This window comes from Curcuma longa, unplaced genomic scaffold, assembly GCF_044706935.1.
Source record: "Curcuma longa cultivar G26 ecotype Majalengka, Jawa Barat unplaced genomic scaffold, ITB_CL_G26_1.1 contig_11592, whole genome shotgun sequence".
Taxonomy (NCBI): Eukaryota; Viridiplantae; Streptophyta; class Magnoliopsida; order Zingiberales; family Zingiberaceae; genus Curcuma; species Curcuma longa.
The window spans coordinates 3,026-29,685 of NW_027428912.1; the positions used below are offsets into that span (position 1 = coordinate 3,026).

Sequence of the window (26,660 nt, forward strand, 5' to 3'; positions counted from 1 at the left end):
AGTTATTGTCAACTACATTCTGCCTATAGTAGTGACCCATGGGCTAGCCATGATTAGACCCCTACACTTATTTTTATTGAATGCATTTCACCACACTCTTGACATCAATGTGTCGTTGAACATGTTTCATTGCATCATCCATTTCATCAAGCTGACCCAAGGAAAGATTCATATGCCTTTTGGGCACCTCATCATAGCATGGTTGGAATCTATTGAAATAAATGTCTCTCAAGGCGTGTTGCTTCCTTGACATCAAAATATGATAGGATCACTGTGAGGACATTCTCTTTAGCGGGGATGACACAAGTAGACTGCGTGCAATAGAGTGGGAGGATGGTCGACATGTGAGTGAGGGACCCATATCGAAACTTGTGGGTGAGAGACTCATGGAACCTACAGTGCCTACGTTGGAGGATGCGATTGAGATCAATCTACATGATTGATTCAATCAACTTGAGTCTCAGTTTCTCTGACCTAAAGAATCTATCGATACACGCTTTGAGGAGCTCAGTCTAGAGCATCAACCGTTCACTATGGATCAAAGTGTTTTCAATCCTCGATTGATCATTGATTTTCATAGCTACATGAAGGCGTTGACATCATCAGACAACAACATATCAACATGTTTAAGTTGTTGCATTCTTAGGCTCCAAAGCAGCAGCCTCCTCCTCCCTCAACTGATAGAGATGGCAATGATTACATTTTATTGTTGCTTCTTGTTGTTTGCCATGTTCTGCTCTAATTGTTGTATCTTGTGAAACTGCTATGGAGCTTGTATCTCTTATGCTGACTAGGATGGTTCAAGACTGTCTATCGACCTTTAAATGCTTAATCTCATGTTTTGATATGCCTTGAGTGGATGCTCAGTGTTCTATTGTTATCGTTGTGGTTGTCCTCCTTTGCAATTATGCATGGTTAGGAGATATTTGACAAAGAGGAAGAAAGATTATTTAAGTGTTGTTTGTGTGATAATGTTGATATTGTTGTTAATATTGATGTTGTTGTTATTGTTAACATTGTTGATATTATTGATATCCTGATACAAACGGTTAGAAATTAACTTAAATAGATTGTCAAACATATTTTTAAAAAATTGTTGATACAATCATATCAACATGTGAACTTTCGATGTTGGACAAATATTGAAATTTAGATAAATAAGTTAAATCTCACTTGTATGACAAGTGTGCGGAAAAAATCATAGAAGATTGAGGACTAGTTTCTTGGCAAAAAAAATCCTTACAAGCAGGCGACTAGATGCAAGACATGGAAGTCTAAGGAGCCGAGGACCTTCACATCCTTGGAGCTTATTATGGACATCTTTTTTTTTTCTCAAAAAGATGAAACAAGACTGAGATAAACCAGTTTTCTAAGGTGTGCACTTTCCTTAAGAATTTTCCTCGTTGTAGGCTTCTCTCCACACACCTTGTAAGAGTTCAATGTAGGATTCTGAAGATTTTCCCTAATAATCATGTGACTGGTGATGTTAATACGGTTTTACATAGTTCAATTCCACTTAAGCTCGTGCATCACTACTGGGGGTTCCTTTACACAAATTTTGACAAGGCATTGAGATTGTATAAATTTTGATAGCAATGGGAGGCATCGTGTATCATAATTGATTCAACTTGTTATCATGATAGATAGCCTAATATTTACATGTTTAAATCTTATCGATTCTACATCAATATGTGCACTTCTCGCATGCACAGATATTGCAGATATGCAAACATGATGTCTCCGAACTCTTTAAGCTCGTCATTACTAAGTGATTTTCTTGCCTTCAATTGCCGAGTCCAAGTGCATGATGTGTTACAAGCATCCGTTAATCCACCTAGGACACCTTTTTTCCCTCTTCAAAGGTGCATGAGTTTCACACATCACATTTATACCACTACATGGAAAGAGAAAATCGCCCTTTGAAATTAAAATAACAACTCATCGATCATCAAGAGGTGGTCGGTAATTACAAATAACTCTGTACGGGTTGTTTTGCACATCAACTCTATGTTATTACTCGAGGGACTTCACAATAACCTCTATGGTTGTGTTGTTAGCGCCAGTATATATACATGAAATTTGGTTTACCTGATGAAGGAGCTTTAGTACAAGTCTCGCCCATAAGATAGAATTGTACAGAAGAAGAATATTGATTCAAACCATTAGCAAATAACCAAATACCCAAGCAAGACAGTCTACATAAAACACCATTGGAGAAAAAATATGTTACCTGCATTATTCTTGCACATTTTGAGTTCTATAGTAGAACAGTGGATCTAGACATCAGGCACAAGCACAATTGATCCAGATGTTTTCCTTGACTCCAGGTCAACATGGGCACGAGCAGCATCTGATAGTGGGTAAATATGGTTGACCCGAACACGCAGCACACCAGAAGCAACATTGGCAAAAACCTCTCCTGCGGCTGCAAGCAGCTCGTCGCGGGTTGCAGTGTAGTGCATTAGTGAAGGTCTAGTGAGGAAGAGAGATTTGGGGAGGAGATAACTGAGTGGAACAGGATCTGGAGTCCCTGATGACTGCCCAAAGCTGACCATAAAACCTCGAGACATCAGGCATGACAAGGATCCCTGCACACTCATATTCCAGATGAGAATACAGGTTTAAGCATGACAGCTAGTAAAGTAACCAAGATGGTTTTAAGAGTGCCTTCCCAAAGTTTTTTTTTTTCCGGGAGAGCAAATAGACTATTTCCTAAACATGTTACAAGTGTTTCCCTCAAAAGCATTCCAAAAGCTACTTCTAATGTAGGTGGGAGGATGCTTTCCAAAATTATTTTTTTCCAAAGTAATTTTTAAATACAAAAATTAACATGAAATAATAAATAATTTATTAATAATATAGACATTAACAATATCAAAAATTACAATTAAATATTTAAAAATATATATTAAATATTTAAAATTTTAGTATCAAATCATTGATACCTAAAAATTAAATTATTATTCAATTGTTATTAATTCTCTAAAAAACACGAAATAAAAGTTATTGTTTATATGTGGATTATATGTAAATTATATTAATTAAACATAATTAATAATTATTTTAAAATAGCAATTAGTAATCTAATCAAAAGACATATTTTTATATCATCAAATAATATTTTGAATAAGTAAACAATGTCATCAAGATAACTTCAATCATATAAATAAAGAGTATAATAAAGCAATAGTAAATTTAAGTTTCATAATAATTTTAAAACAACAATTCTACTATAATCATCAAAATATATAAATTAATATTCATTTTTAATTTAATTATAAAATCATTATATAATTTCAAAAATAAAAAATAACAATTTAATCACTATACATATGTATATTCTAAAAAATAATAACACAAAGTGTGTGTGTGTGTGTGTGTAATTTTGTTTAGGCAATTTTTTTATGATTCTAAATATATATTTCACTAAGTACTACAAACTATAATCTTGCTTTACAAAGCAATTTCAAAATGTAGATTACCTGAAGTACTGTCACAAAATACTTTGGTGCAAAGTGTATTTTCTAAACGCACATTTCAAATGCAAATGCAATTCCAAACTCGTTGATCTTAAGCACTCAGTGTGCATAGATTGGGGACTTTACTATTCTTTTGTATCGGAAGAAGAGGGCATTGTAATGAATGCTAAAAGTTAACCAGCCAATTGAAACTTGGAAAAGCAGAGTGATGATCAATATATGAATTCAATCAGCAAATTATGCATATCATCAATTATGATCTATTTCACTTGGTAGATGATGAAAGGAATGCACAAAATAAGTAAACAAAAAACAAATACATGTCAAGTTCATCAAGAGAAGTTTCATCAGATTATGAGGGTAAATCATCATGGGCTTAAGTATTTTACAAATCATGAAAGGATATCATTGCAATCAGCATTACATAAGAGAGAATATAGTGTAACCAAAATACAATAATCAAGATTAGCCAAATGTTTCCGCTTTAACAGTTTTGAAGCAGGAGCAACCAATATGAATTCTCAACCTTATTGACCAACTAGCATCAGACCCTCCCTCAACTTATTAATCTATCCAATCATAGAATTTGACATAATAACCCGTCAAAGCATACATACCTAAATTACTTCAATACAGTTAAAAATTGAAAAGAGTCACAATGGAAAGAATCACAACGGGCGCAAGTCGCAAGTTTAGCTAGATTATTTACTAAATCTACAGAAGACTTATTGCGGATCTTATAGGTCATGCTAACTTGAATAAGTGAATTACCTTATTCTTTCTTTTTAAAATGGATTTCTTTGTTCATTAGTAAGATAGATTCTCACTCTCTTGAAGGTGGATTACCTCATAGTTATCCCCTTTTCTTTCTTTTCTGTGTATTCCTTTTAAGAAAAAAGTGTTGCATTACTGTGATTGACTTCTCTGGTGTATTGCCAACTACTACCTTATCATCTTCCTCAATCTAGTGCCATTTTCTGTCAAAACCCCTCAATTTCCCAACTAGCTAACCATACCGAAAGTACACTTTGAATATCAAAGTCAGCTTGTGAGTTTGAGGTCCTTAGGAAATTCTGAAAGTTTGCAGTTGGTTTATAGGAAGAATACATTAATTTTGTTAAATTTAAACATTATGTTTTAACTTTAATTATTATGTACAAAGTACCATCGGAATTCTATTTCAGGAGGGAAATACACTAATATGACACAAAAACAGTGCTGTATAAAGGGAAAAAATGAGGTAGGAAAATAAGTGCATATGCAGAACAAGCATATACTAAGAGAATAACAGTTAACCTGAAATGTATCTTTTCCGACAGAATCGTAGACAACATTGACTCCTTTGCCTGATGTTATTTCATTCACTTTGGCTACAAAATCCTCCTTTGTGTATACTATTACATGGTGACATCCATCTTGTGCTGCCTGAGCTGCCTTCTCTTCAGTTGAAACAGTTCCTATAACAGTGGCACCAAGGGCTTTTGCCCATTGGCAAAGCAATGAACCTACCCCTCCAGCAGCAGCATGAACAAGAATAGTGTGGCCAGCCTCAACCTTTTTCCAAACAGTATAAGCTCATCATAATCTATATTCAATCTTGGTTGCAAACATGTTGAGAATTTTATGAAAGGAAAATACAAATATCACTGATATATCAAAGACAGATAGTGAGTTACAACTTGGTAAATCAAAATAACAGTGCAAGATTCAGCTGATTTGTATGCATATATATTGGAAGGGTTGGTCACATGAGTTGAAACCTCAAACTGAAAGAAACAAATAACTTTGAACCTGATAGGTGGAGCTATTACCTAAACTACACATCATCTTCCAACCGTTTTAAGTTTCAACCATTTGGAGTTGGTATGGAAGAATTAGTACGCTTCAAATCTTTCTTCTTTTTTTTGGCATTATCTAGGGTTTTCTTTCATTTCCCTTTAGACCTTATATGATTGATTCAACTTGTTTAACTCTAAAATTCATTTGTTGTCGTTGAACATGCACCTATCTCAATTTATTTCTATCATTTAAACTACATGTGTTCTTGGACAATGGACAATAGTATTTATATTTATTTATCATTCCTTTTGCTTAGTAACTGCAGAGATTCATCCTAGCATTCTCACCAAGGTTTAAAATATCGAACTGCGCCGAAGTTTCGATCCCGGATCGAAATGATACGGTAACGATACAGTTTTAGTATCGTATCGTACCGTGCCGATATAGTTTCGATATTTTTAAAATATATTAATTAAAAAAAAATAATCTAAATATTTAAAAATAAAAATAAAAAATAAAATTTTTTGATAATTTTATAGGTTTTAATAAAGTCTATTTAAATTATCCTAAACTATACCTCCAAACTATAGCAAGGAATTGATTATTAAAATCTACTTAATCCCTAAGTTTTAAAAACCAAAAAAAAAGAAAAATCGCGACCACAGCGTGCGACCGAAACGCGCGGCCCGCGGACAGAGCGTCGTCAAGCTCGGGCGGCGCCTCCGACGGCGTCGCCGAGGCCGCGCGACCCGGGCGACGCCTCCGGAGGCATCCCCAGGCCGGAATTTCTGTGTCGGCGTTGTGCTAGTGCCGATGCCTCGGTGAAACAAAAATTTTCGCTCGTATCGCCCGATACGGCTCGAAATTTCAATCCCATAAACTTAGTTGCACTCTTGCTGAGAGGAAACTGACAAGCTTTATTACAAGGTATTTAAGAAGCTTATTAGTAAAATACCGAAAATGAGGGGTTTATTTGTAAATAAAATTAACTTTAATTTATGGGATTTATGGGAAAATTAGGAAGGTTTTTAAGTTAAACCTAAAGGTGAATGAGTTTAGTAACCCTAATTAATTTAATAAACTCAATAAGGTTAATGGTTATTGATGGGATTAATGGGTTATTGGTTAAGGGTTAAAGGAGTTACTGGTTAACGGATCCTAAACCAACCCGTTAAGAAACCTACAGTAAACCGAAAATCGCGAGTTTCTCCTCCCTATTCTTCCGATCGCGCCTCCACTCTTTTCTTTCACCGCCGACATCGACTGGAGGAGCTGCCGACGCCGGAGCTAGGGGGCTAAGGGAATGCCGACGACCTAGGGCATAAGCGATTGGGGGTTGGATCTCGTTGCAAGGCAGCTTGGGTCAGAAGGGAGCAAGCTGCAGATTGTGCGACGGATTGAGGAGGAGAAGAAATCAGGAGGTAAGGGAAAGACAGCTATGTTTTGGGATTTTGATTGATTTTTGAGTTGGATATTGGTAGATCTTGTCAGGTCCGCTGATCGATTTCTTTTTCTCAGATTTGTGGCTGTTGCTTTCGGTGTTGGCCGCAAGGGTGAAGAAGGGAAAAACCTAAGCTTGAATCTAGGGCAAGGCTGATTCAAGGTGAGTTTTCTCTCCTAGAATCTGAAGAAGGTTTGTTTAAACATGGTTTCATCTTGAATTTGAGAGTTGTTTTGGTTGTGTGAGGTTGAAGATGATAGGTTACTGTTTGATTGTTTTCGGTGGGATTTGAATGTGATCTGTGGTGGAATTGGGAGTTGTTCGGTTATTAGGATTACACAACAACTCTGTTGGATTAGGTGGGATTAATTTGAGTTATTGATGATTGATGATGAATCTAAGTTTGATTTAGGTTGTGAGGTTGAGGATTAACTACTGTTGGGTTAATTTAATTTGTTGGTTAGGTTAAATTTGATTAAAACTGAATATAAAGGTTAGTGTGCATTAAATTGTGGTTTAGTTGCGTTTAACCCTGAGATTAGGTTAAATTAGATGGGTTAGATTAACCTAAATGTTGGGTTAGAATTTACTTTATTATAAATTAATATGAGAGTGTATTTAGTGTTGTTATGTTCATACTTCGCAGGATTGTGACTTGCGATCCTATTATACACGAAGTGTGATATTTTTGGGATTCGATTGTTAACGATCGTCTGATCAGGTGGGTACCCTGTATTTGGTTAATACAGATCAATTTTTTTAGTACATGTCTTATTGAAATTTTATCTATCTTGATGCTATTCCTGCTGCTTGAGATAGTTGTTTAGTTGATACATTTGATATCATTGCTTGATACTTGCTGTTTGACCTTATGAGGATCTATTATTGCCATGTTGATACTTTTGTCATCTATATCATTTACCTTATCGATACTCGTATGATTCGTTGTTTAACACATGTCGTATGACCTCTGATTGATCTATCTACTGTAGAAAAATCTTAACTATTGTATTATTGACCCATGTTGACTCCTCTTGATACCTGTTGAACATGCTAATTAATTTTAGTTATTACATGTTGGGATAATCATCATACATCCATACCTAGTTGTAGATGTTGTGGACAGTATTATTGGTTGTTCTTGTTGGCTCTTGCCCAGCACCGTGTTGTGGTGAGATACAAGAGTGAGAGCATATGTTGCACTATTGTTGGGTGCAACCAGGACTGGCTATATTGCCCTTCTGCTACACTGTCCGCTCCCTACCAGATTAGTGGTGGTTAATTGATGGAGCCTGTGCAGTATGTCCTGTCGTGCGCCCCACTTCACTGTCCTGGGGAAGTGACTGGGGATGACGAGTGCAGACGGTGACTTGCATTTGGTTGTGATATTTGCTACGTATTTACATGCATTCGTTGGTAGGATTATTACATAGTTTACTTTACTCATATGTTTATGACTATTGCACTTATTTGCTATGATTGTTGCACTTGTATGACATTACATACATGATTACATGTACCTGATACCTATACCTGTTGCGCAGTAATATTCTTTCTTTATTGTCTCAGTTGATACACCATGTTCGATTACCATGATTCATGCTATCCGTTGTTACCTATTTTCTGTTGATTAGTGTTTACCTCTTCTGTATTTATTCATTCTAAATATTACATTCTTGTTATTCCTGCTGGTTTATCTTACATGCACTTCTATTCTGTACCCACTGAGTATCTAATACTCACTACCCAGACCCTCGGGTTATTTTGTTTTCTCCCAAAGTAGCAGATAGGTTATTTGGAGCTTGAAGATTCAGTCGGCTGGATCTATCTCACATCAGAAGGGTTATGTAGTGGCTTGGGTATGGTTTGTAGTTGTATTTGAGTATGGATTTGGCATTTCGTGGACATGGACTGTAGTTATGTTGGATTTGCATTTGTAGTTGTTCGTTTTGTCGGATTTACGCTGTTTCCGCTACGTAGATTTACTTATTTTGGTTATTGTGCATGTGATAGTAGTATGTGACCGTGTAGGCCTTATCTTGCATCTATTGTGTGTGTTGTGATGTATTGTTGAACGTGTAGTCCTTATTTCGGCCGCATGTAGCTTGTGTATATGCATGTATTCAGGAGAATTGTCATAGTTACAAGGGAGATGCTGCCGAAATTTTTCGAACGGTCTCTCGGGACGTGACATTATTCATTATGTGTTATATTTGAGAGGTATCCTAAGACAATCACCTTATGGTACTATTTATTGAATAAATAGCAATTCACTATTTAAGTACGCATTCTCTATATGTTTAATTGGATTTTAAACTCATTTGTTGCATGTTCACAATACGATTCATAATATAAGAAAATTCGTGATTAAATCACAACTAGTGAGCATCTCTATATGTGCAATTATGAATGTATTGAAATTATCCCTAGTAAATGAATTGATAAGCTGGACGTCATCGATTCTGTTGAGACTAGCACGTTTTAAACTCCTTAGTTTACCAAGCAGCTATTCTTAATAGTTGGAGACATTGGATGTTGAGAATTAAACATGGATATTAGTTAAAGGTAACTAGTTCATTGAAATGACCTGCCATGAGACTTCATATAGTTCTATGCATATGTCAATAAAGATCTCAGAGCAGTTTAAGTGTAAATTTCCTTTGACTTGCGGTATTCAAGTCATCTTGATCACGAAGACTTATACTTTGACATCTTAAGTAAACATCTCTAAGGAGGTATGGACTCGGGATGATTGGAGATAAATCGAAGTGTCTGAAGGTGTTTGGATAGCCATAGAGGATTCACCGCTCATTGAATAAAGAGATGTATACCCTACGACCGCTTATTAGGATTATTATTAGAAGTCTTAGTCAAAGCATTGCATGTCAAGAGTATGGTATTTTTAAACACATATATAAGTAACTTGAATGCACAGGACAAAAAAGCAAGCTTGGGATAGGTGTGACATAGTCAGCCTAATGGGGACTAACACAAATAGACCATGTCCTGAACTAAACGGGTATAAGATGATGAAAGGAACGAAGCACGTTTCATTGTAGCTACTGAAGGATTTAAAAATGATTCTGAAATCAATTATTGATTTCCGATCAATTAGAGGTCATGATGTACTAATAGGTATCACTCATGATCGTTTCATAATTAATGGTTAATTACGGACGACCAACATAGCCGAGAACCTATTGGATCACAAGCACTATAAGTTTCTCTAAAGGACTGAAAACAAGTTTGAGAATTGAATTCTCAGAACAAAAGAAATAAAGTCTAGTTGGACCGGACAAAGATAAAAATGATGGACTTCATCTTAGGAAGGCAAAATAAACTAAATTGGTTTAGTCCTGATAGAAGATATTTTAGCAAATCAAAAGCGATGATGGGCTTCATCTTATGAAGACGAAATGAAAAAAAAAAACTGGTTTGGTTCAGATTAGAGGTGTTTTGGTTATTGAACAGAACGATTTAGTTTTAAACCAAATTGGACCAACTTGGTTTGGTTTTGAATCGAACTTAAGTTAATCGGCATATGGGTTTTGGGTATAAAGCTAGGGATAGGATTTTGAATTGGATCCAAACCCAATAAGAGATGTTATATGAGATATAACATTAAAGGAGGAATGAACGGTTGAGATCAAAATCAAGTTTGATCACAACCATCCATTTCTTACAATCATCCTTTAAAAGCTACAGTAATCCTAAAAATAAGTTTAAGGGTTTCCCTCTATCATGAGAAAAGAGGGAAATCACAATTCTATTTGTCACGGCCACCCTTTTTCCAAAAATTGCATTTTCTCCTCTTTGAAATCGCGATTCTTCTTCTTCCCGACGGTGTGAGGCAGGCCTCTCTTCTCCCGGGTGCGGTAATCGTTCTTGAGCATCGCCCTATCCTCGCGAACGCCGCCAGCCTTCCGTCGGTCACGGCGAGAGAGGCTTCTCCCGGCCACCCTCCCTAGCTTCCCGATCGCGTGAACAAAGCCACCTCTCCTAATGGGAAATTTTGCCCGGATCAAAAATCCTAGAGCGCCGCCGACCTTTCCATGCCTGAGCACGATTTTCTAGCAGGCACAGCAATCTTCCCGATCGAGTGCCGCGTGAGAAGAAGAGCAAAAGGAAATCACAATTTCCGCTGTTGATCGTGTTTTCCTGATTAAGCGTCACCGCCTCCCTTCTCCCTCAAGCGACGTTTCTGCTTTCATCTCCCACACCAACTTCTCCCGAGAAGTGGTGGCCGACCGTTTGAGCGTGAGAAGGAACATCGGAGTCGGCATTGGACACTGCCACCCCTTCTTCGTCCCGATGCATCCCCCCGACGCCACCTCTCCCTTCCACGGTCGGCGGCTTGTGAAGTCACCGAAGATCTCTGTCCAAGGCCGGCGGCTTGTGAAGCTGCCGGACCTTGCTTTCTAGCTGCCAGAGCCTGTTTTCCGAGGTTGACAGATTGTGACACTACCGAATCCGAATCTTGTTGTTGAGTTTTGGTGGACACTAACTGTTAGAGCAGGCCTCCCACAGTAGGTGACTTGTGAAGCCACCGGAGACGGCTTGTGAAGCTGTCGGAGCCTTGGACATGGTGCCACAATACCGAAACCGTTATCGGGTTGTTGTCGGATTTATGATTGGGATTTGCTGCCGGATGTTAATTCACTGTCAGAGTTGTTAGAGCGTCGGAGCGTCGGGTTGCCATTATGATTCGTTGTCAGAAGCTAATGAAGTTTTCGGAGAACGTTTCATCAATGTCGGAAAGAGTTTTCGACTATTTGTCCCAAACTGGCAGTCAAAGGTTAACCATTGAAAACTACACCAAGAATACGATTGTCGATGATAGTTAGAAAGCCTTGGAAAACAGTCGTAACAAGTCTTATTGTGTATTTTCGATATTAGGATTTTCTCTCGAATCGATCGTTATCGATCGTCAGTTAATATCAAAGACGGTGACGCAACTCGTGGCTTGAGAAGTCGCCCAGACGAAAACTTCACGTGGATCACCAGTAGAGATGAAGCTTCAACAGAACCACTCGATTGATGTCAATCTCAATCCCTCTTAACGTCATCTGTAAAGTATGTCTAGAATAAAATGTTATTTTTTAAAATAATTTTAATTTCTAATTATGTCATGTACCTGTTATATCCTGAATGCATGTATTGCAAGTGTTGTAATAATTAGATTTAATTATTTATTTTTCTTCCACTGTGCACGTTTGCGAAACGTGTAAACATGCATAACACACCAGGCCAGACCTAATAGTGGTATCAGAGCCTGATAGTGCAAGGCATGCACGTAAAATAGTTTTACGTGTCGTAGTTAGTCATAAATCTAATTAGGGAAATGTTATAATTTAATTGAAAATTTCTAATTATAGAAATTTATTATTTGGTTGGTAGATTTCATATTAGAAATATTATTTTCTAATTAATTAGTTTTCCTTATTTAATAATTTTATTTTTTAAAATAAAATACGTAATTAGATCTGAAAATTATTTCTTAATCTAATTGATTTGTGAAATCAAATTCTTAATCATATTTTATTATCAGATAAGATTTATGACAACTATAATTGGAAGTAGTCATGATTAATTATATTAATTATGTCATGTCATGTAAATAATTTAATTATTTGTATGAAAACAGAATGATCAAAAATCCCTTATAAAATTATTAAAGCTAACACCTTCCGTTAATATGATTAGAATCAGAATTTGATTTCTTGTTTGGGTTGTTGAACTCTCTCTAAGCTCGGCTTGAAATTAAATATGTTCGAACAATTGAAATATGATCTCATGATTAGTGGGTTGGCTTTATCTTGAAGCGTTGATTTGTTCGACTCTCTCCAAGGTCAATATGGATAGCGGTGAAGTTGAGTGTTATATATATGATGTATACGTGTTAATGCATTAACAATCCGATATTTATATCCACATTCAATTAGTTGATAGCATAATGTGATAAGTATGTATACATGATACATAATCGATATATGATATCTACCACTGTAGCTAAGAATGGCTTTTGGATTCTTTCCAAGGTTATTTTTATTTATAGTGGATATCCACCCATTTGGAGAGAACCTACTATCTCCCGAATTTAAAATAAGGGCTCTTGAATTCGCAAAATTAATGGGATCAATTAATGTATGTAAATTATTTGCAAATACATCGCAAATCATCTCTCATATATGCTTAATTGTATTTCTAGATTTAATTGATTACACATAATATTTTTTATTTGCGCACTATTTTAGACACTAATAAGTTGATTGACCTTAATTTCTTGGACTGGTATAGGTCTCAAATTCGAAATTGCATATTTTATCTTAAGTCCGTGAAGGAAAAGTAAGCATGTGACGCCTCATCCGCTTGAGGTATTTTCATAATTGAATGTCATACTATTCTCTCAGACACTCGGGTATCGGATACTGAACTTGTCTTATAGTTAAAAAATTATTACTATGTTCTTGATTTAATAAGGAATATTGTTTCTATTTCCTACTTAAATAGAAAAGTTCCATTTGACGTTTAGTAACAATTATTGTTACATAACTATGAATGGAGTTATTTATAAGATCGGAACATTATGTAATATTATATATGTGTTAGATTTTTCCAACGAGACATTCAATATCAAAACGAGAAACAAGCATGCTCGAAAGAATGATTAGTTAACCTCCTACTCATGATATTGTTGTCTTGGCCATATAAGCAAGAAACGCATGACCGAACTCTAAAAGGTTGACAGTTTTGAATTATTTGAATTAGATTCATTTGATACATGTGAATCATGCTTTAAGGTCAAAATGACTAGGTTACTATTTATTAAAAAGGATGAACAAGTAGGAGAGTTGTTTGGTCTTATACATACTGAAGTATGTGATTCAATGTCAACTCAAGCACGAGGAAGTTATAGCTATTTCATTACCTTTATCAATGATTATGTACAATTTGAGTATATGTATTTAATGAAATACAAATCTGAGACCGTTGAAAAATTTAAAAAATTCAGAAATGAAATAAAGAAACAGCTTAACAAAAGTATTAAGATACTTTAATCCGATCGAGATGACGAATACTTAAGTCAAGAGCTTTAGGATTATCTGACAACGAATACTTAAGTCAAGAGTTTTAGGATTATCTGACAATAGAATGTTGTCTCAGTGGACTCCGCCGTATACGTATACACCTCATCATAATGGTATATCTGAGAGACGAAATCGAACCTTATTGGACATGGTGAGGTCAATAATGAATCATGCAAGTCTTCCCAGATCCTTTTGGGTAACACACTTAAAACAACTGTTTACTTGTTAAACATAGTCCCGACTAAGATAGTCTCTGTCACTCCATACGAGATATAGAATAGTAAAATCTCACTTATCTTACTTGAAGATATAAGGTGGTCCTACTTATGTGAAAAAGACTATATCAGATAAGCTGGAAGCTAAGTCTGATAAATATCTATTTATTGGATACCCTAAAGAAACGATGGATTATCAATTCTATTCTCCCGTGGAACAAAAATGTTTGTTTCAAGACATACCGTATTCCTAAAAGAGTTTCTCTTGCAGAAAACAATGGAAGTAAAGTTAAAATTTAATGAAGTTCAAGAGACTCAAATAGATATTATTGAGACACTTAATCAAGAAACACAATCGATTACTCATAGTGATAAGTCATCGGTTGAACCTATTGAGACACAGCCTCTTCGTAGATCCAGTAGGATACGCAATATTTCTGAGAGATATGGATTTCTCATAAGTTAATCGAATGACGTGTTACTTATTGAGGATGAGGAACCTACTGATTATGAAAAAGTTTTGAAAAGTTCAAAAAGGGATAAATGGTTAACCATGAAGTCGGAAATGGATTTCATGAAAACCAAATTTGTAACTTAGTGGAATATCCGTTTTGATGAGGCAATCAAAAAGTTTGATTTCTTATAAAATCTGACGAACCCTTTGTATATAAGGAGGTTAGTAGAAGTGCGATCATATTCCTGTTATTATATGTTGATAACATATTAACGATAGAAAATGATGTACTTGTTCTGTAATCAGTCAAACTATGATTAATCAAAAGTTCTCCATGAAAAACATGGGAGAAGCGCCCTATATCCTCGGGATTTAGATCTATAGAATAGATCGAAAATGTTTAGTATTTCGTAGTTTACATATATATATAAGATACTAAAGCGGTTTAACATGCTTAAATCCATAAAAAGTTATATACACATCAGACATGGAGTTCACCTTTCGAAGTCTATGTATCCACGGACAAAAGACGAGAAGATTTACATGAGTAAAATTTTTATACTTCGGCAATAGAATCTATCATGTATGTTATGATATGTACGAGACCCGATATATAATTTACCCTGAGTGTCACAAGCAGATATTGTTGGGAATTCTATGCGACAAAATCAAAATTGCGCAGCGGAAAATAGGATTCCTCGAGCGATCTATGCGAAAAATTCGTACGTGTTTACATCTATAAGATCCTATCTAATAGGATTTACCTTTGATGCGTGCCCTTCGCTTATCCCGCTCATTCAAAAGTTGTCGAATCTCTAGCACGTTTAAGCGTCCATGCCTCTTATGCGTATCCACACTAACACTCACTTTTTGGAGAAAATTAATTGTGCTAATAATCTTTGTTGTAGAGCTCGGCCAAGAAGAAGGAGAGAAGAAGATGAACATCCAACAACACTTTAGGGTAGAAAAACTCTTTTTATATCAAAACCATAAATACCAAAGGTTTTTAGGTGTTTGGTATTCCCTCATCAATATATGATAACCTCCATGCAAGATAATCTCATCTTCTTTAATAACCTCCAGACATGGTAATCTCATCTTCTTCAATGCATGATTAATCTACATTAATCATGCATAATGAATTGAAATCCATTCATCAACTTGGTTTAATTTAAGTCTAACTCAAATTCAACCAACTTCAAATTCAACCAACTTGAGTCTAACTCAAGTCTGAGTCTTCCAATAAACTTAATTGTTCATTTAGTCAAACTAAAATGAACTCATCTCCAAATAGAGTATTATTTGTGTGTGACCTAATAAGTTATTGTAACATTAACAATGTCTTTAAAATCATTTTAGAAACATAAGCAATGAGTGGCATCTAGCAATGCATCATTACTACCAAGTGACAAGAATGTCGAGATCCGACATAACCTTCGTAACTTTGATAATGTATGATAATGTCCTTCTATCCTTGATATCTAGATTGATCAATGAGACATAGACCGTGTCATCCTCTTATCAATTTTTATATTTCTTGATCCCAAATAGATTCACTCAAGCAAATGAGCTCAATATCTCATATTGACTGATTTAATCATAGTCGTGCATTTCGTGATCCCACTCTATCAATAGGTCGCAAGATATCATTCCCGTTATATGGGAAGAATATATCCCATCTACATCACTCACATCCCTCCGTATAATTTGTTACATATCCAGTAATCGCCTTTATAGTCCACCCTGTTACGGGTGACGTTTGACGATTATGTAGGGAATCATAGTGAATTCAAGTCTAAGGACTATTCATATCAATAATCACATGAGAAAGTTTATGACACTTATATAACGATCCATGAAACTTTCTCATAGAGGATCAATTCAGTATACATTCTCTAATATATACCCATGTGTCAACTCAATATCTCATATCCATGACTTGTGAGATCAAGTCATCCAGCTAACCCACATGCTAGTCTCAACGCATTAACATCGCCCCTGAATATTAATGCTTGACTAGGAATAATTAAGAGTAGTGTTCTCTACATCATTTCACTATCGATTCAAACAATCGATATGATGTAAATTAGAACTAGCAACCTAAGGACATTATTATACTTAGTTATTTGACACAAATACAAAATAAGTATAATAACCAAAAACCTTGCATTTATTATGATAATCTTTTCTTGCCCTATAGAGTACAACTTTAAAGTAACAACCAACACAAATAAGCAAACATGCAATTACTGTCAATTCAGAGACTAGAGAAGCTACTTAATCACTTACTTCCTAAGGAAGGTACACTATATAGGGAGGTGTTTGGCCAATCATATTAACAATCCAACAAGAAAACTGGTGCATGATAGGGATGCACTATTACCAAATTGATATAGAACCAAGAACAATCTCAGACTCATAAAACTCATAAAGAAGCAAATTCATAAATTGAAGAACAATCTACAAGGGGATTTTAACCTCTTTTATAAACCAAATGATAAGATCAAGTTGCCTAAAATGAGGTCTAACTTATCCTATAAATATACAACTTCTAAAAGCTCAGATGATTTTTAACAATTTAACAAGCTTGCAAAAATATAAAACCAAAAAATTTTAGAGCAATGTTAAAATTTAACCCTAAATTTCAAATCACATCATTTTAGGGTTAGTTTTAAATTCTTTAGGTTTTAAATCTTATACAAGTTTGTTATATTTTAAATGTCAAACCTATCAATGTCGATCCCAAGCCCGGATGAAAAAACATGAGGGTTGCACATTAGGTTGCCAGCTAGGCAAATTTTAATGAATGGATCTATCAAATTATTGTATTAATGCTAAAATATTCTCCGGAAGAAATGCATTATAGGGTCCGACTGTAACGTTTCGACAAGGACTACTATATCTCTATGAGAATTTGAGTATAGTATTAAATATGTAAGAATTCTTACACCATAGGTTAGGTAAAAACAAATAACAATAACCAAGTCTTATCCTAGTAAGTGGGGTTGGAACAAATATTATAGAAAAATTAATTATCTAAGATTTAGAATACGAAATCTATGAATACTCCCTGGTACAATAATGGAGGTAGTAGATATTGTTGGTAACTTGGAAAACCACAATATTATACCATTGTGGAGATATTTTGATTCCATTGGTACCAACAATGGTATCAGAGCATAGGTTCGGGCTCTGTGTGTTTGGTTTCAGTTAATTTATGCACTTTTCATACATAAATTTAGGCAGGATAATAGTAGGATATGCAAATAGATTAACTCTGTGGTTGTAGGATTCCTAAGTTCAACTATTATGGCCTAAAGGTGTGTTATGTATAATTATGTTGTGCATGAATGTGTTATATGATTGGATTCCTCTAACAAGTCAAGGTTGTTGTGTTATGAGTATAATTTTTTAATTTACTATTCGATCTAGATTATATGTAAATCGATAGATGTAAATTTTTTAATTTACTGTTCGATCTAAAACTCCTTCGTGGAGTATAGGATCGATAGATGTAAATTACTTTATTTACTGTTCGATCTAGATTATATATAAACTCCTTCGTAGAGTATAAGATCAATGGATGTAAATTATATTTTATATTGTTGCGGCTTGTATCCTTGCTTTGTGTGATGATAACCAACGGCGCAGCAGAGAAGGAAGCATGATAGATGCAATTACATCATCAGTGGACGACATATTAAAGAACGACGGATAATTGAAAAGGTCATAATAGTTGAAAATTTATTTTCATATTTATTACCTGCTTCTTTTATGTTATTTGATATGTTATGTCATGCTACTTTAAATGTACTTATGATAATGCATAGGTTAAAAATCCTCAATTCAAATAACTAAGTGGGAGAGGGATTATTTAAATAAATCTCAGTCTCTATTACTAGTTTGTAAGTGATGCATTCAAACTTGCGCGTTGGCTCTGAGTGTCTTCCTCCATATCGGATGAGTTTGTTTGCGGATCACTAGATCAAACTTCATTTATAGATGATTAAAGAAAATTATTTAGAAGTGTGTGATCTTCTCCATCTGAAGGGGCACAATCCTAAATAATGGATTTAGTATCAAGTAATGGTATACACTTAGAACGCATCTAATAGTATCCTCCCCATCGGAGTCACTGCTATTATTTGTGTGACCAAAGATAAACGAACTATTAATTTTATTTGTCATAAAGTTAAGTTGACAAGATAATAAAATTAATGGGTAAAACCTCCTCTTACAAATGCTTGAATTCGTATACGTCCACACGATCGTGACATACGAAATTCCCAGTATTTGAGGTGTTGGTGAATTTAAATAATATTGTTTGAGGAACCAATATTATTTTAAATTCTAAAGATTTTGACCAAATATGTGATTCTTAGGATTTCATTATGGCTTTCAACTCACTTGCTGTTATTCTAAAAGAAAACAAAATTACTTATCCTAATTATATTGATTGGAAACGGAACTTGGACATTGTCTTAACTGCTGAGGAGTACAAATTCGTATTTTTCAAGGTCTGTCCTAATCTGCCTAATATAGATTCTAGTGAAGAGAAGATAGAGAGATATAGAAATAAGTTAAGGCTGATGAGATGGTGTTGTGTTATATTTTAGCTTTTATGTCAAATGTATTGCAACATCAGCATCAGGTCATACCGACTCCCTATGACATAATACTTAATCTCAAAGAACTCTTCGGACACCAGAATCAGGCCGCCAGGCAGGTAGCCAAGCAATTTGGACATTGGAAAGGTAGGTTGTCCTAGAAAAAAGAACAATAGAGATGTATCTTATTCATTAGTAGTTGAAACATGTTTGATGGTGTTATCTACCGCTACTTGGTGTAAATACGAAAGTCACTGATCATGTCTGCAATTCTTTGCAGGAGTTCCAGAAAACTCAATGACTACGTGAAAGGGAGATTACCGTATACATGGGCGATGCTACGAAAGTAGCAGCTATTGCAGTGGGAGATGTTTATTTATCTTCTGAAAAAAATAAAATTTTGATTATGAGAAATTATCTTTACGTACCATATTTTAGAAAGAATTTAATTTCAGTTTCTAAATTATTTAAGGATGGATATTCTGTTTCTATTGATGACAAAGTTGTTATCAAAAAAATATGGTTAATATCTATTCTAGTACGTTGGTTGATAATTTATATACTCTTAATCAAATAAGTCCCACGATGCAACAAATGGAAATTAATAACATATCTTCTAATTTTAATAAGATAAAAGAACATTCACAAATGAACTAAACATATCTTTGTCATCTAAGGTTAGGTCATATTAACTTAAGTAGAATTCAAAGGTTAATAGCCGATGGACCTTTAGGTTCACTGGTAGTGAAAAATTTTCCAACCTACGAATCCTACTTGAAAGGTAAAATGACCAAAAGACTTTTTAAGGTAAAGGATTATAGAGTCAAAGAAATGTTGGAATCAATTCAATCTGATTGTGTGGTCCTATAACTATCCAAGCAAGAGGTGATTTCGAATATTTCGTCTCTTTTATAGATGACTATTCGAAATATGGATATATTTACTTGATACGCCGCAAGTCTGAGCGCTTTGATAAGTTCAAAGAATACAAGGCTGATGTGGAGAAACATTAAGGTAAAAGTATCAAGACACTACGGTCTGATCGTGGTGGAGAATACCTCTTAGGAGAGTTTAGGAGTTACTTATCAGAGGCTGAGATTCAATCCCAATTGTATGCACCTGGTACACCCCAACAGAATGGTATGGCGGAGCGAAAGAATAGGACTCTTATGAAAATGGTTAGATCGATGATGAGTTATTCAGAATTACCAACTTCATTTTGAGGATATGCTCTGGAAACGATAGCGTACATTCTAAACTTGGTACCTTCTAAGTCAATACCTTCTACTCCCACAGAATTGTAGACTGTGCGTAAGCTTAGTTTAAAACACATTCGGATTTGGGATAGTCCAACACATGTGCTGAAGGGAGACGCTAATAAGTTGGAACCGTGTACGGAAGTTCGCTTGTTTGTAAGTTATCCTAAGAGAACGAAGGGTGATTTATTTTATAGTCCTAAAGATCAGAAGGTCATTGTTAGCATTAATGCCCGATTTTTAGAAAAGGATTATGTAATAAACCACAAGCCCATAAGTAATATTATTTTAGAGGAAATAAAAGGAGACACGTCTACTTTAGCACCAACAGTACAAGATAAGATACCACAAGTAATTGCACTGCATGTCACAAGTGATACAGTTACAGGCAGTGCCTCGTCGTAGTGGGAGAGTTGTTAGACAACCTGACAGATTCATGTTTTTGAGAAAGTCTTCGGACTTGGTCCCTGGTAAACATGAACCTGATCCCTGGACATATGATGAAGCACTCCAAGATAAAGATGCAATATCTTGGCAAAGGGCAGTGAACTCTGAAATAGAATCTATGGATTCTAATCAAGTCTAGGAGCTTGTAGAACCACCAAATAGTGTAAAAGTCATTAAATGTAAATGGATCTACAAAAGGAAAAGAGGAATAGACGGGAAGGTGGAAACCTTCAAAGCAAGGCTTGTTGCAAAAGGGTATACTCAGAAAGAGTGAATCGATTATGAGGAAAGCTTTTTCACCGGTAGTCATGCTTAAGTCTATCCGGATTCTTTTATCTATTGCTGCCCATATGGACTATGAGGTTTAGCAAATAGATGTCAAGACAGCTTTCCTTAACGAAAGTTTTGAAGAAAACATCTATATGCAGCAACTAGAGGGATTTATTGAAAAGGACAAAGAGCATCTTGTGTATAAGCTTAATCGATCCATTTATGGACTGAAATAAGCTTCGAGATCTTGGAACATCCGGTTTGATGAAGTAATCCAGTCTTATGGATTTATTCAATGTTTGAATGAGTCTTGTGTATACAAGAAGTGTGACGGAAACGTGGTGGTATTTCTTGTATTATACGTAGATGACATTTTGCTCATTAGTAATAATGTCAAAGTGTTATCAGACGTAAGGGTATGGTTGTCCAAGCAGTTCGATATGAAAGACTTGGGAGAATGTGCACATATTCTTGAGATCAAAAAAATAAGCGATCGCAAGAAAATGATGTTGTGTTTATCCCAAGCTTCGTATATCGATACTATCCTAACTCGTTTTAGCATGCAAAACTCCAAGAAAGATTTTCTACCTTTTAGGCATGGAGTACCTCTATCTAAAGAGATGTGTCCTAAAACACCAAAGGAGATAGAGAAAATGAAGGCAGTTCCTTATGCTTCGGCTATAGAAAGCCTAATGTATGCAATGCTATGTACGAGACCGGATATCTGTTTTACCGTTGACATGGTTAGCAGATATCAAAGTAACCCAGGACAGGGACATTGGACTGTAGTAAAGCATATATATTGAAGTGTCTGAGAAGGACTCGAAATTATATGCTGATTTACCAAGCAGATCAATTACTCCATGTGGGTTACAAGGATTCTAACTTATAGGCATGGTCGTGCCTTATATGTCTGGTGGACACGACTGCTGGCTGATGTGGCTCGGGTGATGAGACACGGCCGTGCCTTATAGGCACAGCCCCTCAGGTGATGAAACACGGCCGTGCCTTATAGGCACGGCCCTGCTTTGCTTTCTTTTCGTTCGATCTTCATTTCGCCTTATTTCACTCCAATTCTGTCCTACAAATACACAAAAAACAAGAGCAGACCTTTGAAATAGAAAATGGAGAAAATGTCTAATACATGGATAAGGGATGCGACAAACACAGGATAATATTATGAAATGCATAAGGATGTGCAATAAAAGTAGTAAAAATGTATGTATACCCTACACACATCACTCATGTAAGCCCATGTAATTCATTTCCTATAAAAAAGTTTATATATTTGATAATAATTTTCACTATATATATAATTTTATTATTGAACAAATTATATCCCTTCATAAATTATTATTGTACCAATTATACAAGTTAAATTGTCTCTATTATTCAATAAATTAGGTGTTGGATGAATAAAAAAATAAGATCAATAAATGACCTAATAAGTTAGGGTTTAAAATTTCGACCCATATTGGAGTTTCGATTTATGATAAAAACGATATGGTTTCGATATCGTAACATGCCATGCCAATATTTTTTTAATATAAAATATATAAAAATAGTCTAGTATACGAAGCTCCAAGCCATTGCAGGGTCCCGGTGAATGGTCTATTGTACGTAATATTACCCAGCTTTATAAGAAGTTATTTCCGAGACTCGAAATATGTGACCTCCAGGTTACATGACTGTAACTTTACCGTTGCGCAAAGACTCCCTTTTTTAATATAAAATATATTAATTAAAAATAAAAATTTTAATCATATTAAATAATAAAATAATAATAATTTTAAAAAGAAAAAGAAAAAAATGTGGGATCATGACGCCTCCGCAACCCTGCGACAGTCCACGGTAAAATATATTAATTAAAAATAAAAATTTTAATCTAAATATTAAATAATAAAATAATAATAATTTTAAAAAGAAAAAGAAAAAAATGTGGGATCACGAAGCCTCCGCAACCCCGCGACAGTCCACGGTGCCAGTGTCAGGCAACAGACGAAACCACAAATTTAGCTCAGTACGGTATGAAATTTTAAACCATGGTCATAACCATATGCCTAGCCTAAAATTCACCAAAGACCACTTGATAATTCGCAACATATACGTCTGTTGCATCACTGCGACTATTTAGAGCCATGCTATCTATTTTCTTAAAATTGGGCACCTATTGTCAAGGTTCAAAATCTAAGTTTTTTCAAAGTTTCAATCAAAGATTGGAACAATAATGTTTCAGTATCATACCAATGTTTTGATGCATGAAGTTGATTATGGATTGGACGTTAGAGGAGGGAGATAAAGCAAAGGAAGGAAACAATAGTTGTGTTGGGTGGTATCAAATTTTGGTATTTTTTGGGAATGATACCTTTTGACTGTTCCGCCTGACACACTACAGGATTTCAAACCATGTCTATTGTTAAACTAGATGACTTCAGCTTAGAATTCTTGGAGCACTCAACTATGCAGCCGTTTGCTTGCAATGTTGAAGCATGTATGCTCCATTGATTGTGAGGAGTATGACCACAAGAAATACCGACAACAACAATTGAAAGGAAAGTCTTTTTTCATTTATTTTCTAGATCAATAAATATTCACTCTTAAAGATTATTGATTCTCATAAAGAGGAGAAAATAGTTGAACTATCTCTTCTTGCATGATCGTTCAATCTAACCAATTGGCAAATTTAACTCGAGTAAGACACTTTGCATCTAGTGTGTGAAGGTACCGACAGTTTTAATGTGATTTTGATCTCAAATTGAATTTTTTTCGTAGTCCATGTTTCTAGTACAAATCTTAAGTCTCATTTCTTGTCTATCAGATCAGATTGCTTTGATCTCTTTAAACAAAACAACGAAGAGATAACTTGGACCTATGTCCTTGCTAGAACTCATCAAGATTGTCTATAACTTTCAACCAAAGAGTGGGTATAAATTTATAATAATGTCCTAGTAAATATAACATTTCATTTATCATGTCATAATCATAAGTTAACTAATGGGTGATTGGTTTTGTTAGAATATTTAGGAGGAATAAAAATTCTATTAGATATTCTGTTTTTTTTTATAGAATAAGTCGTTAGAATCGGTCCCTATCTTATTGTATAAATAGGGGCTTGTCTCAATAATAAATAAATTAATTCCATGATATTTTACATGGTATCAGAGCGATTAGGTTTAGGTTCAGGTTTATCCGCCGAACCCTAAACTAATCCCGATCCCTTCCCTTCCTTCCTTCCGCGTCGCTGCTTTTCCGAATCACGCCGTCTCGTCGCAACCCAGGTGCGCGTCTTCCTTCGTCGCACCTTTTCTCGTCGCGACGCATCAGCGCGTACGAGATCGGCCTCCCGCAGCAGCGTCCGCCACGCCTCCGAGTCGCGAAGGCTTCAGCGCCGCGAAGCCTTCTCCGCGAGGCGCATCCTGCTCCCCTCGCGACGATCTTCTCCGAGTCGCCACGCCTCCAAGTCGCAGCGCCGCAAAGGCTTCTCCGCGACGCAGGTCTTCTTCGTCTCGCTCAGGGGAACCCTTGGCTGGGGTTCGCGACGATCTTCTCCCTAAACCCAGGTTCGCGTTTGGTGCTGCTCTCTGCCGACCGCCACGCCTTCTCTGCCGTCACGCGTGAGAAAGGAGGCAGAAAACCATACTTCTTCTTCTCTTGGTCGCCGGACAAAAGCGTGGTCAAGCAAGCAACAGCAACGCCACTGTTCGTGAATCAAACAGCCAACAGCAAACTCCACTTTCCAACAGCAAACAGCCCAAACAGCAATCAACAAACATCAGTTTTGAATCAACCACATTAAGGAGTTTTGCGTTCTGACTCTTCATGGCTACCTCCAGCAACTCGAAGTCGGATATCTCAATTTTTACCAACCACATCACTGCACCGCTCTCTTCCGAGCTATTGGATGGTAAGAATTATTCCTCTTGGAGCTCTCACATAGAACTTTGGCTTGTTGGACAGGGTTATGAAACACATCTCACCCAAATCGAAGAAGATATTCAAGCTGTCGAACGTCCTCTGTGGAAAAAGGTTGATGCTCAATTATGTTGTATTATCCGAGCCACCATCCATCCATCTCTTAAGGATGTCTTCCGCACTCACAAGACCTGCAAAGCTGTTTGGACACAGGCTCAACAACTTTTTACAAATACCTCTCGACGACTCTATCAAGTTTGTGAAGATCTCATGACCATTCTCAGTGCCCATCAGATTAAGGATTCTATGTCAACTTATCTGGGTTCGGTGTCTAGACTTCTTTGTGACTTCAATGAACTGCTTCCACCTGCGGCCACACCTGTTGCAGAGCTTGAAAATCGGAAGAAATTTTTTATGTCTCTGGCTTTATATGGTTTGCCCACAGATTATTCTCATGTTCGTGATCAAATATTGGGTAACCCCACAGAGGCTACTATGGACAGTACCTGGGCGACTCTCCTTCGTGTCCCTGCCAAAGTCTCGACGTTGCCTCCTTCCAGTCATGTTGACTCATCAGCATTGGTCTCTCGAAACAACAACAGACCTCCACCTCGTAAGGGTGGCAAAGGACGCCCTTGGTGTGATCATTGCAACCGACCAGGACACACAATTGATAAATGTTGGAATCTACATGGTCGACCTGGCACGCCCGGTGGTCGACCTCCTCGTGCTGCACAGATTGTTCAGAGTTCTGTCACTTCTTCAGCTTCTACTTCACAGTTGCCACCAGATCCAACCCCACCGCCTTCCTATGACGACTTTCTGAAGTGGTATGAGGATCGAAAGACTTCTGATTCCCCTGCTACCGTTGCACTCACTGGTAATTCCTTTGCTGGCATATCTCACACTTCGAGTTCTTGGGTTCTTGATTCAGGGGCCACCGATCATATCACTGGTAATAAATCTTTGTTTTCTTCTCTTTCTACTTCTGGTTATTTACCCTTTGTCACCATGGCAAATGGTTCTCAAACTCAGTCCCAAGGTGTTGGTATTGTTCATCCTTCTCCATCTCTTTCTATCCATAATGTTCTTTATGTTCCCGGTGCTCCCTTTAATTTATTATCAATCAGTCAGCTTACTCGGTCTCTTGATTGTATCATCTCGTTTACTAAATCTTCTGTTTCCTTACAGGACCGGAGTACGGGGAAGATGATTGGCTTCGGATGTGAGTCTCATGGCCTATATCGGCTTCAACAGTCTTCTCTTGTTGGTTCGGCGGCAACATCTCCACTTCTTATTCATGCTCAGTTGGGACATCCTAGCCTTGATAAGTTGAAACAATTACATCCTAGTCTTTCTCACTTAAAATCTTTGTCTTGTGAGTCATGTCAATTAGGAAAGCATATTCGTAGTTCTTTTTCTCCTCGCACTGTGAATCGGGCTACGTCCCCCTTTGCTTTGGTCCATTCCGATGTTTGGGGTCCAAGTCGTGTTTCCTCTACATTGGGGTCACGATATTTTGTTACCTTTATAGATGATTTTTCCCGTTGTACTTGGTTATATCTGATGAAGGATCGTTCAGAGTTATTTTCTCTTTTTCAATCCTTTTTCTATGAAATTAAAACTCAATTTGGTATCTCTCTTCGAAATTTACAGAGTGATAATGCACGTGAGTATCTATCTATTCCATTTCAGACCTTTTTGGCATCTCA

General features: G+C 36.2%; 1 protein-coding gene across 1 annotated transcript in view; it reads right to left on the bottom strand.

Moving 5' to 3' along the window:
• Nucleotides 1-2,149: 2,149 nt before the first annotated feature.
• LOC141815884 (uncharacterized) overlaps nt 2,150-26,660 on the bottom strand; it is a 38,515-nt gene continuing 14,004 nt past the window's right edge. Inside the window, exons 4-5 of the mRNA XM_074703751.1 lie at nt 4,776-5,033; nt 2,150-2,588 (exon numbers count right to left, since the gene is read on the bottom strand). Coding sequence (XP_074559852.1) covers nt 2,277-2,588; nt 4,776-5,033 — 570 coding nt within the window. The 3' untranslated portion in view covers nt 2,150-2,276. The remainder of the gene's footprint in view (nt 2,589-4,775; nt 5,034-26,660) is intronic.